Consider the following 17,533-nt stretch of genomic DNA (forward strand, 5'->3'; position numbering starts at 1 on the left):
GAGGGATCCCCCGTCGCTGGATATGATCATCCATCGCTGGACCCCGGAGATTCGTCACTGGATAGCAAGAGTGGATTAGCACCGCTGGAATCTTTTTTTTATTTTTTTTTATTTTTAATAAAGGAATTTTTGAAAAAAGTGTGTTTGTCTTATTTAACCATTTTTACACTTTCTTTGTGAAATGGTAGGGGTACTTTTGTACCCCCTTACCATTTCAAAGAGGGGGGGGCGGGATCTGGGGGTCCCCTTGTTAAAGGGGGCTTCCAGATTCTGATAAGCCCCCCGCCCGCAGACCCTCACAACCACCGGCCAGGGTTGTGAGGACGAGGCCCTTGTCCTCATCAACATGGGGACAAGGTGCTTTGAGGGGTCACAGACCCCCAAAGCATCCTCCCAATGTTAAGGGTATGTGGCCTGGTACGGTTCAGGAGGGAGGGGGGGCGCTCTCTCGTCCCCCCTCTTTTCCTGCGGCCTGCCAGGTTGCGTGCTCGGATAAAGGGTCTGGTATGGATTTTTAGGAGGACCCCCCACGTCAATTTTGTTTTTTTAAATTTGATGCGGGGTTCCCCTTAATATCCATATCAGACCTGAAGGGCCTGGTAATTTAATTTAGGGGAACCCCCACGCTTTGATAAAAAAAAAAAAAAAAAGCGTGGGGGTTCCCCTAAATTCAATTACCAGGCCCTTCAGGTCTGACATGGATATTAAGGGGAACCCCGCATCAAATTTAAAAAACAAAATTGACGTGGGGGTCCCCCTAAAAATCCATACCAGACCCTTTATCCGAGCACGCAACCTGGCAGGCCGCAGGAAAAGAGGGGGGGGCGAGAGAGCGGCCCGCCCTCCCTCCTGAACCATACCCCAGGCCACATACCCTCAGTTCCCCAGTGACGTGTGGGTGACACCGCCCCCTCTGATGTAACGCAGGTTTCCGTTACATCAGAGGGGGCGGGGTCACCCACACGTCACTGGGGAACCCCTGGCTCCCTTCACCAGCGTCAGAGGGGGCGGGGTCAGGTGACGGGTGGCCCCGCCCTCCTAATATAAGAAACGTCAGCGCTGGGATCTCCGCAGTGTCTCCGCACTGGAGACAGAAGATGGATGTATGGACAGCGCTGGACTGAGGGATCCCCCGTCGCTGGATATGATCATCCATCGCTGGACCCCGGAGATTCGTCACTGGATAGCAAGAGTGGATTAGCACCGCTGGAATCTTTTTTTTATTTTTAATAAAGGAATTTTTTTAAAAGTGTGTTTATCTTATTTAACCATTTTTACACTTTCTTTGTGAAATGGTAGGGGTACTTTTGTACCCCCTTACCATTTCAAAGAGGGGGGGGGGCGGGATCTGGGGGTCCCCTTGTTAAAGGGGGCTTCCAGATTCTGATAAGCCCCCCGCCCGCAGACCCTCACAACCACCGGCCAGGGTTGTGAGGATGAGGCCCTTGTCCTCATCAACATGGGGACAAGGTGCTTTGAGGGGTCACAGACCCCCAAAGCATCCTCCCAATGTTGAGGGTATGTGGCCTGGTACGGTTCAGGAGGGAGGGGGGGCGCTCTCTCGTCCCCCCTCTTTTCCTGCGGCCTGCCAGGTTGCGTGCTCGGATAAAGGGTCTGGTATGGATTTTTAGGAGGACCCCCCACGTCAATTTTGTTTTTTAAATTTGATGCGGGGTTCCCCTTAATATCCATATCAGACCTGAAGGGCCTGGTAATTGAATTTAGGGGAACCCCCACGCTTTTTTTTTTTTTTTATCAAGGAATGAATGAATTGTCGGCTAATACAGAGAACACTCATTGAGTGTTCTCTGTATTACGGGGAGCTGACAATTTAGCTGCAAGTGATTTTAAAATACTTTTTTTCCTGCACAAATTACACTTTGTGCAGGGACAGTTCTAAGCACCAGAAACATGCGCCCCTTCACAGGCATACTATAGATACCCCCCAGCTACGAAATTTAAAAGGAATATTACACTTTTATTGTTTCACTTTAATCATTATTAAAATCACTGCTCCTGAAAAAACGGCCGTTTTTAAAACTTTTTTTTGCATTGATCCATGTCCCCTGGGGCAGGACCCAGGTCCCCAAACACTTTTTAGGACAGTAACTTGCATATTACCCTTTAAAATGAGCACTTTCGATTTCTCCCATAGACTTGTATAGGGTGTTCCGGCTTTTCGAATTAGCTGCGAACACCCCAAATTGTTCACTGTTCGCTGAACAGGTGAACAGGCAATGTTCGAGTAGAACATGAGTTCGACTCGAACTCGAAGCTCATCCCTAATAACAAATATATCATTTTATTATAGTGAAAAAATAATAATATGTCTATAATATAATGAATCCTATTCATAGTGAAAATGAATGTAATATATTCAGCAATGCCCATTATATTAATAGACCATTACAATGAAGACTATTCTATGTGTAGTAAATATTCCCTCCTAATCCCTACGAAAATGTATGATAATGTCCAATAGTGACAATATTAGTGAAAACCTTATTTTAGAGGTGGTGATACCACGTCTCTATGATTCTCCATGCAATGCAGGCAGATCGTGGCTGGTGGGAGGGGCCCAGAGGGCCCTGTGCTTTCTGATAACATCACAGCCCCCTGCCTCAGTGCCCCTCTCAAGAGACCTCAACTCTCCGCTCTTAAAGAGGAGTTAAAGTCATTTTTGTGTTTATTAAAAGTCAGCAGCTACAATCCTGTACCTACTGACTTTTAACGAGACACTCACCTGTCCCAGGATCCAGCGATGTGCTCACCTGAGCCGTTTCTTCCCTTCAGGTCTTCTGTCCCCGGCATCTCAACTGCAGGCACCTACCTGTAACAGCTTGTGGCTGGACTGAAGGGGGAGGAGCCGGTACACCTGTGCAAGACTGAAGGGGGAGGAGCCGGTACACCTGTGCAAGACTGAAGGGGTAGGAGTCGGTACACCTGTGCAAGACTGAAGGGGGAGGAGTCGGTACACCTGTGCAAGACTGAAGGGGGAGGAGTCGGTACACCTGTGCAAGACTGAAGGGGGAGGAGTCGGTACACCTGTGCAAGACTGAAGGGGGAGGAGTCGGTACACCTGTGCAAGACTGAAGGGGGAGGAGTCGGTACACCTGTGCAAGACTGAAGGGGGAGGAGTCGGTACACCTGTGCAAGACTGAAGGGGGAGGAGTCGGTACACCTGTGCAAGACTGAAGGGGGAGGAGTCGGTACACCTGTGCAAGACTGAAGGGGGAGGAGTCGGTACACCTGTGCAAGACTGAAGGGGAAGGAGCCAGTATACCTGTGCAAGACTGCAGGGGAGGAGCCAGTATGCCTGTGCAAGAGTGAAGGGGGGGAGCCGGTATAGCTTTGCAAGACTGAAGAGAGAGGAGAGCCGGTACACCTATGCAAGAGTGAAGGGGGAGGAGCTGGTACATCTGCGCAAGACTGAAATGAGAGGTGTCGGTATGTCTGTGTAAGAGTAAGGCCCCTTTCACACGGGATGGATCAGTAATGATCCACCCCGTGATGATCCGCTTGCTCAGCGGGGATCGATCCGTTGTCCCCGCTGAGCCGGCGGTGGACAGGGTGGTCTCTGCACACTGTGCAGGGACCGCTCTGTCAGCTCTCCTCTATGGGGGATCGGATGAGCACAGACCGTCTGTCCGTGTTCATCCGATCCGCTCTGCAGACGGATAGAAAAATAGGATTTTCCTCCGTCTGCAGAATCGGATAATAGGGGAGGCAGACGATAGCGGGTGTCTGCAGATGTTTATCCGCAGACACCCACTATCCCATAGGAATGCATGTATGTCCGTATTTCAAATACGTATTTTGAAATACGGCCATAATGTCCGCATGTGTGAAAGGGGCCTAAAGGGATAGGAGCCAGTATAGCTGTGCAAGACTGAATGGAGAGGAGTCGGTACACCTGTGCAAGAGTGAAGGGGGAGGAGTCGGTACACCTGTGCAAGAGTGAAGGGGGAGGAGTCGGTACACCTGTGCAAGAGTGAAGGGGGAGGAGTCGGTACACCTGTGCAAGAGTGAAGGGGGAGGAGTCGGTACACCTGTGCAAGAGTGAAGGGGGAGTAGCCAGTTCACCTGTGCAAGATGGAAGAGGAGGAGCCGGTTCACCTGTGCAAGATGGAAGAGGAGGAGCCGGTTCACCTGTGCAAGATGGAAGAGGAGGAGCCGGTTCACCTGTGCAAGATGGAAGAGGAGGAGCCGGTTCACCTGTGCAAGATGGAAGGGGAGGAGCCGGTTCACCTGTGCAAGATGGAAGGGGAGGAGCCGGTTCACCTGTGCAAGATGGAAGGGGAGGAGCCGGTTCACCTGTGCAAGATGGAAGGGGAGGAGCCGGTTCACCTGTGCAATATGGAAGGGGAGAAGCCGGTTCACCTGTGCAAGACGGAAGGGGAGGAGCCGGTTCACCTGTGCAAGATGGAAGGGGGAGGAGCGGGTACACCTGTGCAAGACTGAAGGGAGGTAAGCTGGTACACCTGTGCAAGATGGAAGGGGAGGAGCCGATACATCTGTGCAAGACTGATGGGGAGGAGCCGCACACCTGTGCAAAACTGATGGGGGAGGAGCTAGTACACCTGTGCAAAACTGATGGGGGAGGAGCTGGTACACCTGTGCAAAACTGATGGGGGAGGAGCTGGTACACCTGTGCAAAACTGAAGGGGAGGAGCCAGTACACCTGTGCAAGACTGAAGGGGAGGCCAGAGGGAGGATTAAACAGCAGCACCATCCTAAATGAAAACACAGCTATCCTCTTTTTTTCTGCACATGTATTTTAATATGATGAACACGGGTGATTCTAATTTGTAGCAAATATAAGATTAAGCTATATATGTCCTTCTACGGTGTGGTGATGTCACTGGGTGGGCAGTCTTAGCACCCATCCTCTATGCGGGATAATAAGATGACCCCCCAGGTCCCCCAAGAAGAAGGTGGAGACCCCTGTGTCTAGGCCTATCTATGGTATCTGCTCTAAATGTAATATTATAATATATAACAATAGAAGATTTCTTTGGGAAATGCGTCAGTGTTCTACCTTCTCGGAGTGCTCCATGGCCTGCCTTGCCATCTCCAGGTCCACAGCTGCCGCCATCAATAAACACGACTTCTGGGCCACAAGAACCATCTTGTCACAAGGACAGAAGACAGAGATCTGATAGAAAGAAAATATAATCAAAGCTGGAATCTACCAGAGTTCTCCTCTACCTTCGCTGTCCCCAGGGTACCTTGTATGAAAGAAGAAAGGAATCTCTCATCAGCAGGGGGCGCTCTCGGGCACCCACAGCCACATTCCATGCTGTTGGCATTACAGAGACATCAATATATTAGTTATAAGTTCTAAAACAATACAATTCTAATGTATTACCCTTTAGATTGTAAGCTCCATGAGCAGGGCACTTCTATTCCTTCTGCACTGAACAGAGAATTGCAATTGTACTGCCCCCCTTTGTATTGTAAAGCACTGTGCAAACTGTTGGTGCTATATAAATCCTGTATACAAATAATAATAATAAAATCAAAGGTTAAAGTGGACCTGTGCTTTATTTTAAGGTGCCTGTAAACCCTTCCATACGCCCAGAGATGTGATTCATCTTAGAGAATAAACAAATCCTCCTACATGAGTTGTACCTTTATCTGCAGTCTCTTCTCCCCTCTACATCCATTCAAAGTGCAGAATTTACACTTTCTAGAAAAGCAGAGGACAGACAGCTAAAATGACACTCTGCAGAGCTCAGTAAAAGCTGATTGGAGGGAAGGGACAACCACCCCCTCCCCCTCCCCCTTTCACACATCACACAGGAGTAGAGCTGAGGCTGACAATCGCAGGCTGTGTGCTGGAGCTCCTTCCCCTGTCACCTTTTATCGCTTGGTGTCAGGAAAACTTTGTCAAAAGTGACTCACGCAGATAGCAGAGGCAGCAGACAGAAATGACATTCGGTACTCTGGACAGAGACAAGTACACACTATAGAGGGATATGCTTTGTTCATATTTCATGGCCGAGGTTTACAAGCAATTTAAAGTCAGTTTTGCCTAAAAGCAGATCACCGCTATTACCTTTACTATCTAGAAAAACCTCTTCTGTGCCCCTCTCTGATTTGATTTCACTTTGTGGTCTGACTCCCAGGCTAAGTCTTACCTATATGGCATTCCAGTGTCCAATATGGCTGCTTCAGTGGCCAGTCATATCCTTTTTCCCCGAAAATAAGACCTAGCATGATTGTCGGTGATGGCTGCAATATAAGCCCTACCCCCCAAATAAGCCCTACCCTGTTTCCCCGAAAATAAGACCTCCAAAGACTTTAAATATTATAATACTTTTTTAGGGGGTTGGGCTTTTATTGCAGCCATCACCGACAATCACGCTAGGTCTTATTTTTGAGGAAATAGGGTAGTAGGTGAAGGGCAATCCCACTAAATATCTGATGCCATGAGGTGGCATGCACCTTGTGGTTTAGTCATGCCAACCCAGATGCCGCATCTAAAAAGGTGAAACCATCTCTTGCTGGACGTCTTACGCATATATGCAGCAGCAAGAAAAGTGGGCTTTAACGCCCAGCCTCTGAAACGCATTGGATTTAATAATACAGATTACATTCAGACTGCTTTTATGGAATTAAAATCTTTTTGGTGTGATGCTTATATTTTCTCAGGACCTTTTCAGTGGCTAGCAAAGGCGCTCTCACAGGACCGAGGGGAGTGGCAGTTGGAAGGGCTTAGCCATCAAGACACAGCCATATAAGAAAAAGTGAAACTAAGTCAGACCCCCTATGATTAAGCCCCCGTGGGTGGGGCAAAACCTGTCAGGGGGCATGGCCCAAGGAGCAATATTGACTGAGGCTTTCACATGTATACATCCATATTAGGATCAGCTATGGCTAAGTTTTTCTTACACTGGCATCCCTATGTAGCACCCTCTAGTGTTCTAGGTTGGTTAGTGTAGAATGGTAAGTGTTTGTTTAGTTCAGCTAAGGGCTCTAAGCCCAAGCTGGTGGTTTTTTGTTTTGGGGGGTTGGCAAACAACCACCCCACCCCCACACACACACACCCCCACCGCAGTTCCTCAAACACCCTCCTCGCTGTCTGCCAGTCCACTGGCACTTACCTCATCTAGCCGGCAGGCACATAGGCAGCGGCGGGGATCAGGCAGCGGCAGGGATCAGACATCGTGGACATCAGGCTGCAGCGGGGATCGGGGATCAGGCAGCAGCTCCTGTGGCTTCTCCTCCTCGCTTCCGCCAATGCATCTCCTCCCCTCCTTCTAGGCATCCAATAGGATCGCCTGTCCTTTCCGCTAGTCGGGTGACGGGTATCAGACTGCTTCACGATTGGCCGGGAGGAGGATCAGTGTTGCAACAGCGAATATTCATTAGCTGTTGCAACACAACTGGGCTCCAAGCCCACCCTATTTTGAAGCCTATTAGAGCCTCTGGCTCTAATAAGGTGCTTCAAAAACACATTCCCACCATAGGAATTCTTGCGCCCGGTGTCCTGAAAGGGGCCGGGTGCATTGCTAGAGAGGGCGGCGGCGGTGGATAGGGGAGGCGGCACCCGTGCACCCACAATGGACGGGCCACACCTGCTGAGTTGGGAATCTGGGTCAGGGTTTAGTGAGTTAGGGCTGCCTCTCTGGTACCTCCCTGTGTTTTCTGGGACATTGGAGAATGTTCTAGACATAATGGGTGGAGGTTCGGAGGAGCTGTTTGGAATATCTATGAGGGTCTCAGCCAATGTTCAGTAAAGGGCTGACAGGGAGCAGGCCGCCTCATAAATAGGTATGAGTCATGCCAGCAGGGGCAGTCGGGTGGAAGATGGAGTGCTGAGGAGGCTGTCATGGCCCTTGAGGGTGTCCCCTAATCTGGGGAGGGGTGACCTTGGACCAGGTCTTCGGGTGCTGGAAGGATCCTGCCATAGCACATGGAGGGAACCCTTCCTGGAGGTGCGGGAACAAGGAGAGAAGACAGCAGAAGCAGGTCAGCCCTACTGAGAGTCAGCTGGGTGGGCTGGTGAGACTCAGACCCCATTCACACCTGAGCGTTTTGTAGCTTGACGCCTGAAGCTACAAAACGCTGGAGGGGAAAAAATCCATTATTCTCAATGGAGATGGTTCACATCTCCACTCCAAGTCGCCTGAAGCTCAAACAAGTTCCGGACCCTTTTCTGACGTGCGAATCGGGCTGATTTGGGCGTTTTTCTTCTGTTAACATTGGTGACCTTTTGCCCTGTACAAATTCGCCGCAAATCGCGGTAAAAAACGCAGCGAATCGCGGTAAAAAACGCCGCAAAAAACTGTTGAAAAGGCTACGCTCAGGTGTGAATGCAGGCTCAGTCTGGAGGACTGTGGTGTATAATTCAGCAAGGAGGACTGGTAAAATGGGCAGCTGCAGCCAGGTGGGTTGGCAGTGCCTGAAGAGGTGGTGCTGGGATCAGCATGCCACAGGAGGAAATCCTCAGGCTGTTTCTCAGTTTTTTCGACTACTAGGGGCCTCGGAGGTTCCTTCCTGTAATAGGCAATTGCGCAAACATCTGACTGGGAGTGGTCAAATATTCAAACGGTGATTCAGCTGGGGTCTGCCAGCCATAGAGTGTGCTGGAGGAAGAGGTCATAGCTGTATATAGGAAGAATGTCCCCCCGAGGTTTTGCTAAAGTCAAGTGGACATCTCATAAGTTCCCATCCCTATCCAAGTTATTACCCTCAATAAATAACAAAAACAAAAGTCACGGACTGATCTCTCGCTCTGGAGTGCCTGTGAAAATTTGGTGTGCCTGGCTGCGCAGGATGGGGGATCCTAGTGTAACTGCGGCTCCTTAGGGGGGTGGGCTACTATCCTGAATGCTAATGGGGGGCTCTACACCCCAGCCTGGAGCACCACCACCAGGTACTGATGGCCTTATTGTAAGTTGTAGGGGGGGGGGGGGCACAGAAGAGGCTTACAGACTACAGTGGAACCTCGGTTAAGAGGTAATGCGGTTAATGAGCGGTTTGAAAGACAAGCAGTTTTTTTTTTTTTTTTTTTATTCTGACTCGGTTTGCGAGTATTGTCCCACAAAACTAGCATAATTCAAGCTAATGGGGTGTGCAGTACCACATTTAGCCAGAGGTGCGGGGGGCCCGGTGACACTCGGAACGGTTCGGAGCCGTTCGGAAATACACCGTTCCTGAGAGCCTTTCCAAGGGTTTCCGAGTTCAGCCAAGCTGTCCCAGAGTATTTCCAAGGCTCTCTGGTGCCCCCCTTCCACCTCTGGCCACATGCGGTATTGCATGCAATATCATTTTCTTAGTTTCCACTGACTTCTACAGGGAAACTCACTTTGATATGCGAGTGCTTTGGATTACAAGCATTCTCCTGGAACGGATTAGGCTCGTAATCCGAGGTTCCTCTGTATAACATGTATTAGTTTGTGTTCTGTGAGGACTTCTCGAAGACATTTTCCTGACCCCGCGGCCCCATCCTCACCAACTTTCCGGAACCAATGAGCCTCCTCCATTCGTTTTTCATACAGTCCACTCCATGCCAGATGCTCTGCAAGCTTTTTGTGAGCTGAGGAAAGATAGAAGTGCAAATATTACTGAGTACGGTGCCAATAAAGCGGATCTTCACTGCGTCTGAACACCACAAACGTAAAAAAAAACACGATTGAATCCATTTTTATTATTCACAGTCAACTCCGCCATCCATCAATCCATGTCTCCGTGCTTTATTTTGTTGAGAAATCACTTTGAACTCCCCTCCCCCCATGGCCAGAAATATGAGCAGTTTGAGCAGATGATTCATGCAGCATTAAATGTGATTGTGCAGTTAAATGAGTAAATATCAATAAAAACAAGGCAGGGGCTCTGCTCCTCTCTCCCCCCCCCCCCCCATTGTTTCCACAACTGAAAAAAATTAAATAAAAATTGCTTTTGCCATGACATACACTTTGAACAAATTATAAGCAGAGAAATCTGTATTTACCTGACATAAATAAAGGGAACAACTGATACATTTTATCCACTTGAGTGTTTTACTCATAAGAGATACGTCCTAATATACACAAACTAAGGACTTACCTCCTATGTCCCACGACCTCCATTTCTTGGTTGTCAAAATCGGCACTCCAGTGCTGAGCTGCCCCCTAACTCCTGGCTGGGGGGAGTGCACTCACAGTCTCAGCTTGATGCCCAGCGGTGGGACTACAAGTCCCATGAGCCCTTGCATAATAATGTCCATGCATGATACAATAGCATAAAAGTTTCTATAACCGCTTCAGCTTCGGCCCTTCATGACCAGGCCATTTTCTGATATTCAGCACTGTTACCTTGACAATTGCGGCGCTGTACTCAAATGACATTTATATAATTTTTTTTCACAGAAATAGAACTTTCCCTCTGGGGGTTTTTAATTATATATATATATATATATATATATATATATATATATATATATATTGTGACAATGGGGTGTTTAGCACAAGTGGTTAGATGCATTTTCAGTCCACATCAGGCAGGCATTTATAGTTAAGGGCCTGGTAGCCCACGTTTATTAACCACTTAACAACCACCCATTGCCGATTAACGGCTTCAGGGCGGTTGTTTAACTCTGAGAGGCCGTTAATTAACGGCCTCCCAGAATTCTGCTCTCGCGCGCCCCCTGGGGCGCGCACACGAGAACATCCGTGACCGCTGGGTCCAGTGGACCCGGCGCATCACGAATCACGGTAAACGGCCGCTCACCGCGGCCGTTTACCACGTGATTGCTCCGTCAAATGACGGAGTGATCACTTGTGAACAAACCGGCGTCATGTTATGACGCCGGTTCCTCCCTCCCCCTCTCTGTACCGATCGGTACAGCGGAGGGGGAAGAGATCGGTGTCAGCAGCGATGTGGGCTGCATCTGCAGTGCCCACATCGCTGCTCACCGAAAATTAACCCCTCAATTCCCTGCCAACACTCTGCAATACCCTGCAACACTCTGCAATACTCTGCAACACTCTGCAACACCCTGCAACACTCCGCAACACCCTGCAACACTCCGCAACACTCCGCAATACCCTGCAACACCCTGCAATACTCTGCAATGCTCTGCAACACTCCGCAATGCCCTGCAACACTCCGCAATGCCCTGCAACACCCTGCAACACCCTGCAATACTCTGCAATACCCTGCAACACCCGCCAATATCCTGCAACACCCGCCAATACCCTGCAACACTCTGCAATGCTCTGCAACACCCGCCAATACCCTGCAACACTCTGCAACACCCGCCAATACCCTGCAATGCAATACTCTGCAACGCCATACTCTGAGATACCCAGCCATACTCTGAGATACCCAGCCATAGTCGGTGATACCCTGCAATACCCAGCCATAGACATCCCCCCCCCTCCCGCCGCCCTCCGGTGCTTCTACCGAATCGCTAATACGATCAAAGCCAGAATCTTTTTTTTTTTCAGGCTTCCCAGCTTAGAGGTGAGATGTGGGGTCTTATTGACCCCATATCTCACTTGTAATAGGAATAAAAGTGATCAAAAAAATTATTTTTGGGGAAAAAAAATGTCAAACTAAAATAAATAAAGTAAAATGAACAATAAAAAAAATGTTTTTTTTAAAGCGCCCCTGTCCCCATGTGCTCGCATGCAGAAGCGAACGCATACGTAAGTCCCACCCACATATGAAAATGGTGTTCAAACCACACATGTGAGGTATCGCTGCGAACGTTAGAGCGAGAGCAATAATTCTAGCCCTAGACCTCCTCTGTAACTCAAAACATATAACCAGTAAAAAAAATTTAAATCGTCGCCTATGGGGATTTTTAAGTAGCAACGTTTGCCGCAATTCCACGAGCGTGTGCAATTTTGAAGAGTGACATATTAGGTATCTATTTACTCAGCGTAACTTCATCTTTCACATTATGCAAAAATTGGGCTAACTTTACTGTGTTTTTTTTTTTAAGCACAAAACTGTTTTTTTTCCAAAAAAAAGCATTTGAAAAATTACTGCGCAAATACCGTGCGAGATAAAAAGTTGCAAAGACCACCATTGTATTCTCCAGGGTGTTTGCTAAAAAAACATATATAATGTTTTGGAGTTCTATGTACTTTTCTAGCAAATAAATGATGATTTTTACATGTAGGAGAGAAATGTCAGAATTGTCCTGGGTGCTCCAGAACACCTGATGGCGCTCCCTGCATGTTAGGCCTCTGTATGTGGCCGCACTGTGTAAAAGTCTCACACATGTGGTATCACCATACTCGGGAGTAATAGCAGAATGTGTTTTGGGGTGTAATTTGTGGTATGCATATGCTGTGTGTGAGAAATAACCTGATAATATGACAATTTTGTGAAAAAAAAAATAAAAAGTAAAAAAAATATCTTGATTTTGCAAAGAATTGTGGGAAAAAAATGACAAACTCATCATGCCTCTTACTAAATACCTTGGAATGTCTTCTTTCCAAAAAGGGGTCATTTGGGGGGTATTTGTACTTTTCTGGCATGTTAGGGTCTCAAGAATTGAAATAGGCCGTCAGTACTTCAGGTGTGATCAATTTTCAGATATTGGCACCATAGCTTGTTGGCTCTATAACTTTCACAAAGACCATATAATATCCACCAATTTGTACTTATTTTTACCAAAGATATGTAGTAGTATAAATTTTGGCCAAAATTTATGAAGAAAAAATTACTAATCTGCTAAATTTTCTAACAGAAACAAAGAAAAATTATTATTTTTTTACAGAATTTTCGGTATTTTTTCTTTTATAGCACAAAAAATTAAAAACCCAGCGGTGATTAAATACCACCAAAAGAAAGCTCTATTTGTGTGAAAAAAAGGACAAAAATTTCATATAGGTCCAGTGTTGCATGACTGAGTAATTGTCATTCAAAATGCGAGAGCACCGAAAGCTGAAAATTGGTCTGGTTAAGGGTGTTTAAGTGCCCAGTGGTCAAGTGGTTAAAGGAAAAACAAAACAATAGCCCATCCATTCATTCAGCACACAAATGAAAACATACCAAGCAACCTGGCTCTCAATTGTCAGCAGTTCCTCTGCTTGCTTCCAACAGATTTATCGATTCTTTCCAGCCCCCTGGACTCACTGGCTTCCTTAGTCTTCCTGACTCTCAAGGCTGTCAGCCTTTCCCAGTCCATCCTGCTCACACTCCACCATCCTCCACATTCTACTCCCAACAGCCCCTCGTTATATGGGCTGTGTGCAGCTGGGCACACACCCTGCTCGCTATCGTCAAGACCCGGACACAGGGTTGGAGATCCCGTCCCACCCATGACTCTCAGGGATCTCCAAACTACAGAATCCCATTTGGAGCTAGCAAAACCTGGAGAAAACTGACAGAGCAGTTTTCTCCATTTAAATGCTACACTCTGTAGTCTTGCAGTCTGCTGATATGCAAACTCTGTGTCTGTGTCTCTTTTTCTTCCAATTTCATAAGGACAGAGCCTCGCTCTGTCACATATCCCCTCCCCCCCTTTGTTTTGATCCGGAGGGAGAAACACCAGCACCCATCATTATGGTTGGGACACCTCTTTGCTGGCTGTCAGCCACGTAGGCCCAACCCTTTTTCTGGGTGCGCTTCCAGGAACATTCCCCCCTGGATCTTAACAGGTTCCTATATTGTCCTATACTCAGCCCTCCTCTTCTTTTGGGGTCCCTGGGCTTATTCACTTTTCTTGGGGGAACTCTGCCTTCCTTGAGCCCTCCTTTCAACTTACAAATACCCATTTTACCCTTCACCATCGGTATTTCAGGTTCAAAACAGTTTCTCTTGTTACCCACTGCAACCAAATCAACAGATCACAGCTTTCCATATCAGTGCTTTCCAACTCAGTGTTTGTTAGAAGAAGACCTAAGGAGGGACTACATCCGACTGTACCATAGCACAGCTCCACCTCACCCATTGTCCAACACTCCATGGGTACTTGTTCTAACAAACTACCCTGACCCAAGCATAAACCATGTTTTTCAGGTGTACACATTACATTGTTACGGCAACCAATATTGACACTAACACTTTCTCCCACAGTGTCTCCGGGCACCTTAACTTGTACCTCTGGACCAGTGACAGAAAGCATCTCCGCTACTGCTGAGTCCATTCTGGGCCCTACCTTCTCATGAGGCCTAGCGGGTAAGGCAGTATCTGCGCCCTCTACTTACCACTGCTCAGCCGCACCTCGGACCACACCAGCAGAGATGTTTCTAGTCACCGCCCCAGGGCGGAGAGACCTCTGATATCTCAAGCAGTTCTCCCGCGTGCCTTCCATACCAATCAATAACTAGAAGTGCGCTCACAGAGAATCTGGAGATCCTGTGCCAAATGGTTAACCATTGATCCCACCAATTCCACTCTTGGTCAAGGTTTCCCAGCACCACCTGTACCACCTGGCTCCACCCATTGGTGCTACGCAGCACCACCTGGTCCAACTGCGGTGGAGATACCCAAGTATACAGTAAGTTCATTTTTACCAACTCCAGCATTTCCAGTAAGGTTTCTGTCATCTCTAAACATCGCATATCTAAACACCAGAACTTTCTAGGGTCTTTTACCCTGTCCGAGACATGGAGGGGCTCTGTCAGGAAGATCCTTCTCACAGGCGTCCAAGCGGCGTAAGTCGCAGGAGATCTTTTGCGCAGTTTCAAGAGCGTTACCGCGATCAGCGGTGCGCGCGTGCGCGCACGGCCGTTTGACGCAATTGGCGCCAATAGCGCTATTTAAACTGGATCCATGCTTCACTGCCTTGCTGCCTGATCAACAGCGTTCCCGTGCTTCCTGGTAACCTGTATCTGAACCTGAACCTGCATCCGTATCCTGATCCGTATTGAACCCGGCCTGTTCCCGACTCTGCTGTTTGCTGCCTGCCCCCCGACTTTGGCTTTGTACCCGATTACTCTTCTGGATTCCGTTTCTGTACCTGATCTGCCCGCCTGTGCCTGACCTGGACTGTAACACCATCCGTCAACTGTAAGTTGCCTGTTCACCGCTGCTGTACTACAGGACACCTCCCAGTCTTCCACCATACCCGGCTGTTACTCCCTCTGCGCTTGTTACTCCCTCTGCGCTTAAAGAGCAGTTTGTGTCAGCATCTGTCCTGAAGCACCCTAATTCTGCGCTACCCTACATCCTCGAGGTGGATGCATCCGAAATTGCAGTGGGGGCAGTCCTCTCTCAGAGACAGGGCCCCAAGGCCTTATTGCATCCGGTGGCGTTCTTCTCACGTAAGTTGTCTGAAGCGGAGAGGAATTATGATGTCGGGGACAGGGAGCTACTCGCTATCAAAGCTGCACTTGAGGAATGGCGCTATCTCCTGGAGGGAGCAGCTCATCCCATTCTGGTATACACTGACCACAAGAACTTAGAGTATTTGAAGACTGCTAAGAGGCTGAAGCCGCGTCAGGCCAGATGGGCACTTTTCTTTACAAGATTTTCCTTCCACATTACCTATAGGCCCGGATCGAAAAACACCAAACCCGACACGCTGTCTCGGATGTTCAGCGAACCCGAAGTTCTTCAATCTACAGATACCATCCTTGCACCCAGAAATTTCCTTATGCTCCAGGAAGATCTTTTATCCCAACTCAAGCAAGCTTCATCTTCGGCTTCGCACCCATCAAACACCACCCTACACTCTAGCAATGATTTGTTATGGCATGAAAATAAAATCTACGTGCCCCAACAACTACGGGTTGCTGTTCTCAAATCTTGCCACGACCACAAACTGGCCGGCCACTTTGGGGTACACAAGACCGCCAAACTTCTCCAACGCACCTTCTGGTGGCCTCAGCTGCTAAGAGACTGTAAGCTTTATGTAGAATCATGCATCACCTGTACCCAGAACAAGGGTAGCAAGACCAAAGCCTGGGGGTTGCTGAAACCACTTCCCATTCCGGAAAGACCTTGGAGAATGATTTCCATAGACTTTATTGTAGAATTACCACCGTCAGAAGGCTATACCACTATCCTTGTGGTGGTTGACAGATTTTCCAAAATGGCTCACTTTCTGCCCATGAAGGGTACACCTTCTGCCCCTGAGACCGCAAGGATCTTCATTAAGGAGATAGTAAGGCTCCACGGTATACCTGCAAACATTGTTTCCGATCGTGGGGTGCAATTTACATCAAAATTTTGGAGAGCTTTGTGTAAGTCCCTGAAAATTGACCTTTCGTTCTCTTCTGCCTACCATCCCCAGACCAATGGCCAGACTGAACGAACAAACCAGACCCTTGAGCAATATTTGCGTTGTTATTCTTCTTTTTCGCAAGACGATTGGGTATCCCTTTTACCACTTGCCGAGTTCGCCTACAATAACTCTGTTCATTCTGCAACAAGTAAGTCTCCCTTTTTCGCGAACTATGGTTTTCACCCTCAGTTCTTATCAGCCAACATCCCAGAATGTACGGTTCCGGCGGCTCAAGAAACTTTGAACTTTTTCTGTACCAATAACAAGTTGCTTCAGGAGACGATGGCAAGGACCCAAGAACGCAACAAGGCGGTTTTTGACAAAAAGAGGAGAGGGGAGCTCGATCTAAAACCTGGGGATTTAGTTTGGCTGTCTACTCTGAATTTGAAATTAACATGTCCATCTAGAAAACTGGGCCCAAGATTTGTGGGTCCCTTCCCAATAACCAGGAAAATTAATAATGTGGCTTATGAACTGAAATTACCGGAATCGCTGCGTATTCACCCAGTGTTTCATGTGTCCCTTTTAAAACCTTCAATCCAGGATCCCTTTACTGATGGGAACGTGGGTCCTCCTGAACCTGTGCTTATTAATGGTGAGGAGGAATTTGAAGTTGAAGCGATTTTAGATTGCAGAAAGAGACGCAACCAGGTCCAATATCTAGTGAAGTGGAAGGGGTATGGGCCAGAAGAAAACTCCTGGGAACCAGAGACTGGTATCCACGCCAAGAGGTTGGTTCTGGCATTCAAAAGATCTCACCCAGGTAAGATGTCCCAGTTGGGCATCCGGAGGCTGCCCATTGGAGGGGGGCAATGTCAGGAAGATCCTTCTCACAGGCGTCCGAGCGGCGTAAGTCGCAGGAGATCTTTTGCGCAGTTTCAAGAGCGTTACCGCGATCAGCGGCGCGCACGCGGGTGCGCGCGTGGCCGTTTGACGCAATTGGCGCCAATAGCGCTATTTAAACTGGATCCATGCTTCACTGCCTTGCTGCCTGATCAACAGCGTTCCCGTGCTTCCTGGCAACCTGTATCTGAACCTGAACCTTCATCCGTATCCTGATCCGTATTGAACCCGGCCTGTTCCCGACTCTGCTGTTTGCTGCCTGCCCCCCAACTTTGGCTTTGTACCCGACTACTCTTCTGGATTCCGTTTCTGTACCTGATCTGCCCGCCTGTGCCTGACCTGGACTGTAACACCATCCGTCAACTGTAAGTTGCCTGTTCACCGCTGCTGTACTACAGGACACCTCCCAGTCTTCCACCATACCCGGCTGTTACTCCCTCTGCGCTTGTTGCCTTCTACCTCTTGCTGCAGACTACTGGACTCTTCCCACTTCCCGCAGTATCCCGTTTTCACCTGCAT

At 48.3% G+C, this 17,533-nt stretch overlaps 2 protein-coding genes across 3 annotated transcripts in view; both read right to left on the reverse strand.

The window, feature by feature from the left end:
* The window catches only part of LOC143966767 (testis-expressed protein 11-like), a 67,141-nt gene extending 60,873 nt beyond the window's left edge, over positions 1 to 6,268 (reverse strand). The window contains exons 1-2 of one of the 2 annotated variants that reach the window (XM_077474351.1): positions 5,229 to 6,268; positions 5,039 to 5,155 (exon numbers count right to left, since the gene is read on the reverse strand). In XM_077474351.1, the coding sequence (XP_077330477.1) occupies positions 5,039 to 5,155; positions 5,229 to 5,309 (198 nt within the window). In that variant the 5' untranslated portion in view covers positions 5,310 to 6,268. The remainder of the gene's footprint in view (positions 1 to 5,038; positions 5,156 to 5,228) is intronic. The other variant, XM_077474350.1, reaches the window with a different exon arrangement.
* Positions 6,269 to 9,099: 2,831 nt separating this feature from the next.
* LOC143967043 (testis-expressed protein 11-like) overlaps positions 9,100 to 17,533 on the reverse strand; it is a 35,581-nt gene continuing 27,147 nt past the window's right edge. Inside the window, exon 9 of the mRNA XM_077474352.1 lies at positions 9,100 to 9,544. Within this exon, the coding sequence (XP_077330478.1) occupies positions 9,360 to 9,544 (185 nt within the window). The 3' untranslated portion in view covers positions 9,100 to 9,359. The remainder of the gene's footprint in view (positions 9,545 to 17,533) is intronic.

The sequence above is a fragment of the Lithobates pipiens genome, unplaced genomic scaffold (genome assembly GCF_037356315.1).
Source record: "Lithobates pipiens isolate NorthernLeopardFrog02 unplaced genomic scaffold, aLitPip1_a1.2 Scaffold_1, whole genome shotgun sequence".
In the NCBI taxonomy this organism is placed as follows: domain Eukaryota; kingdom Metazoa; phylum Chordata; class Amphibia; order Anura; family Ranidae; genus Lithobates; species Lithobates pipiens.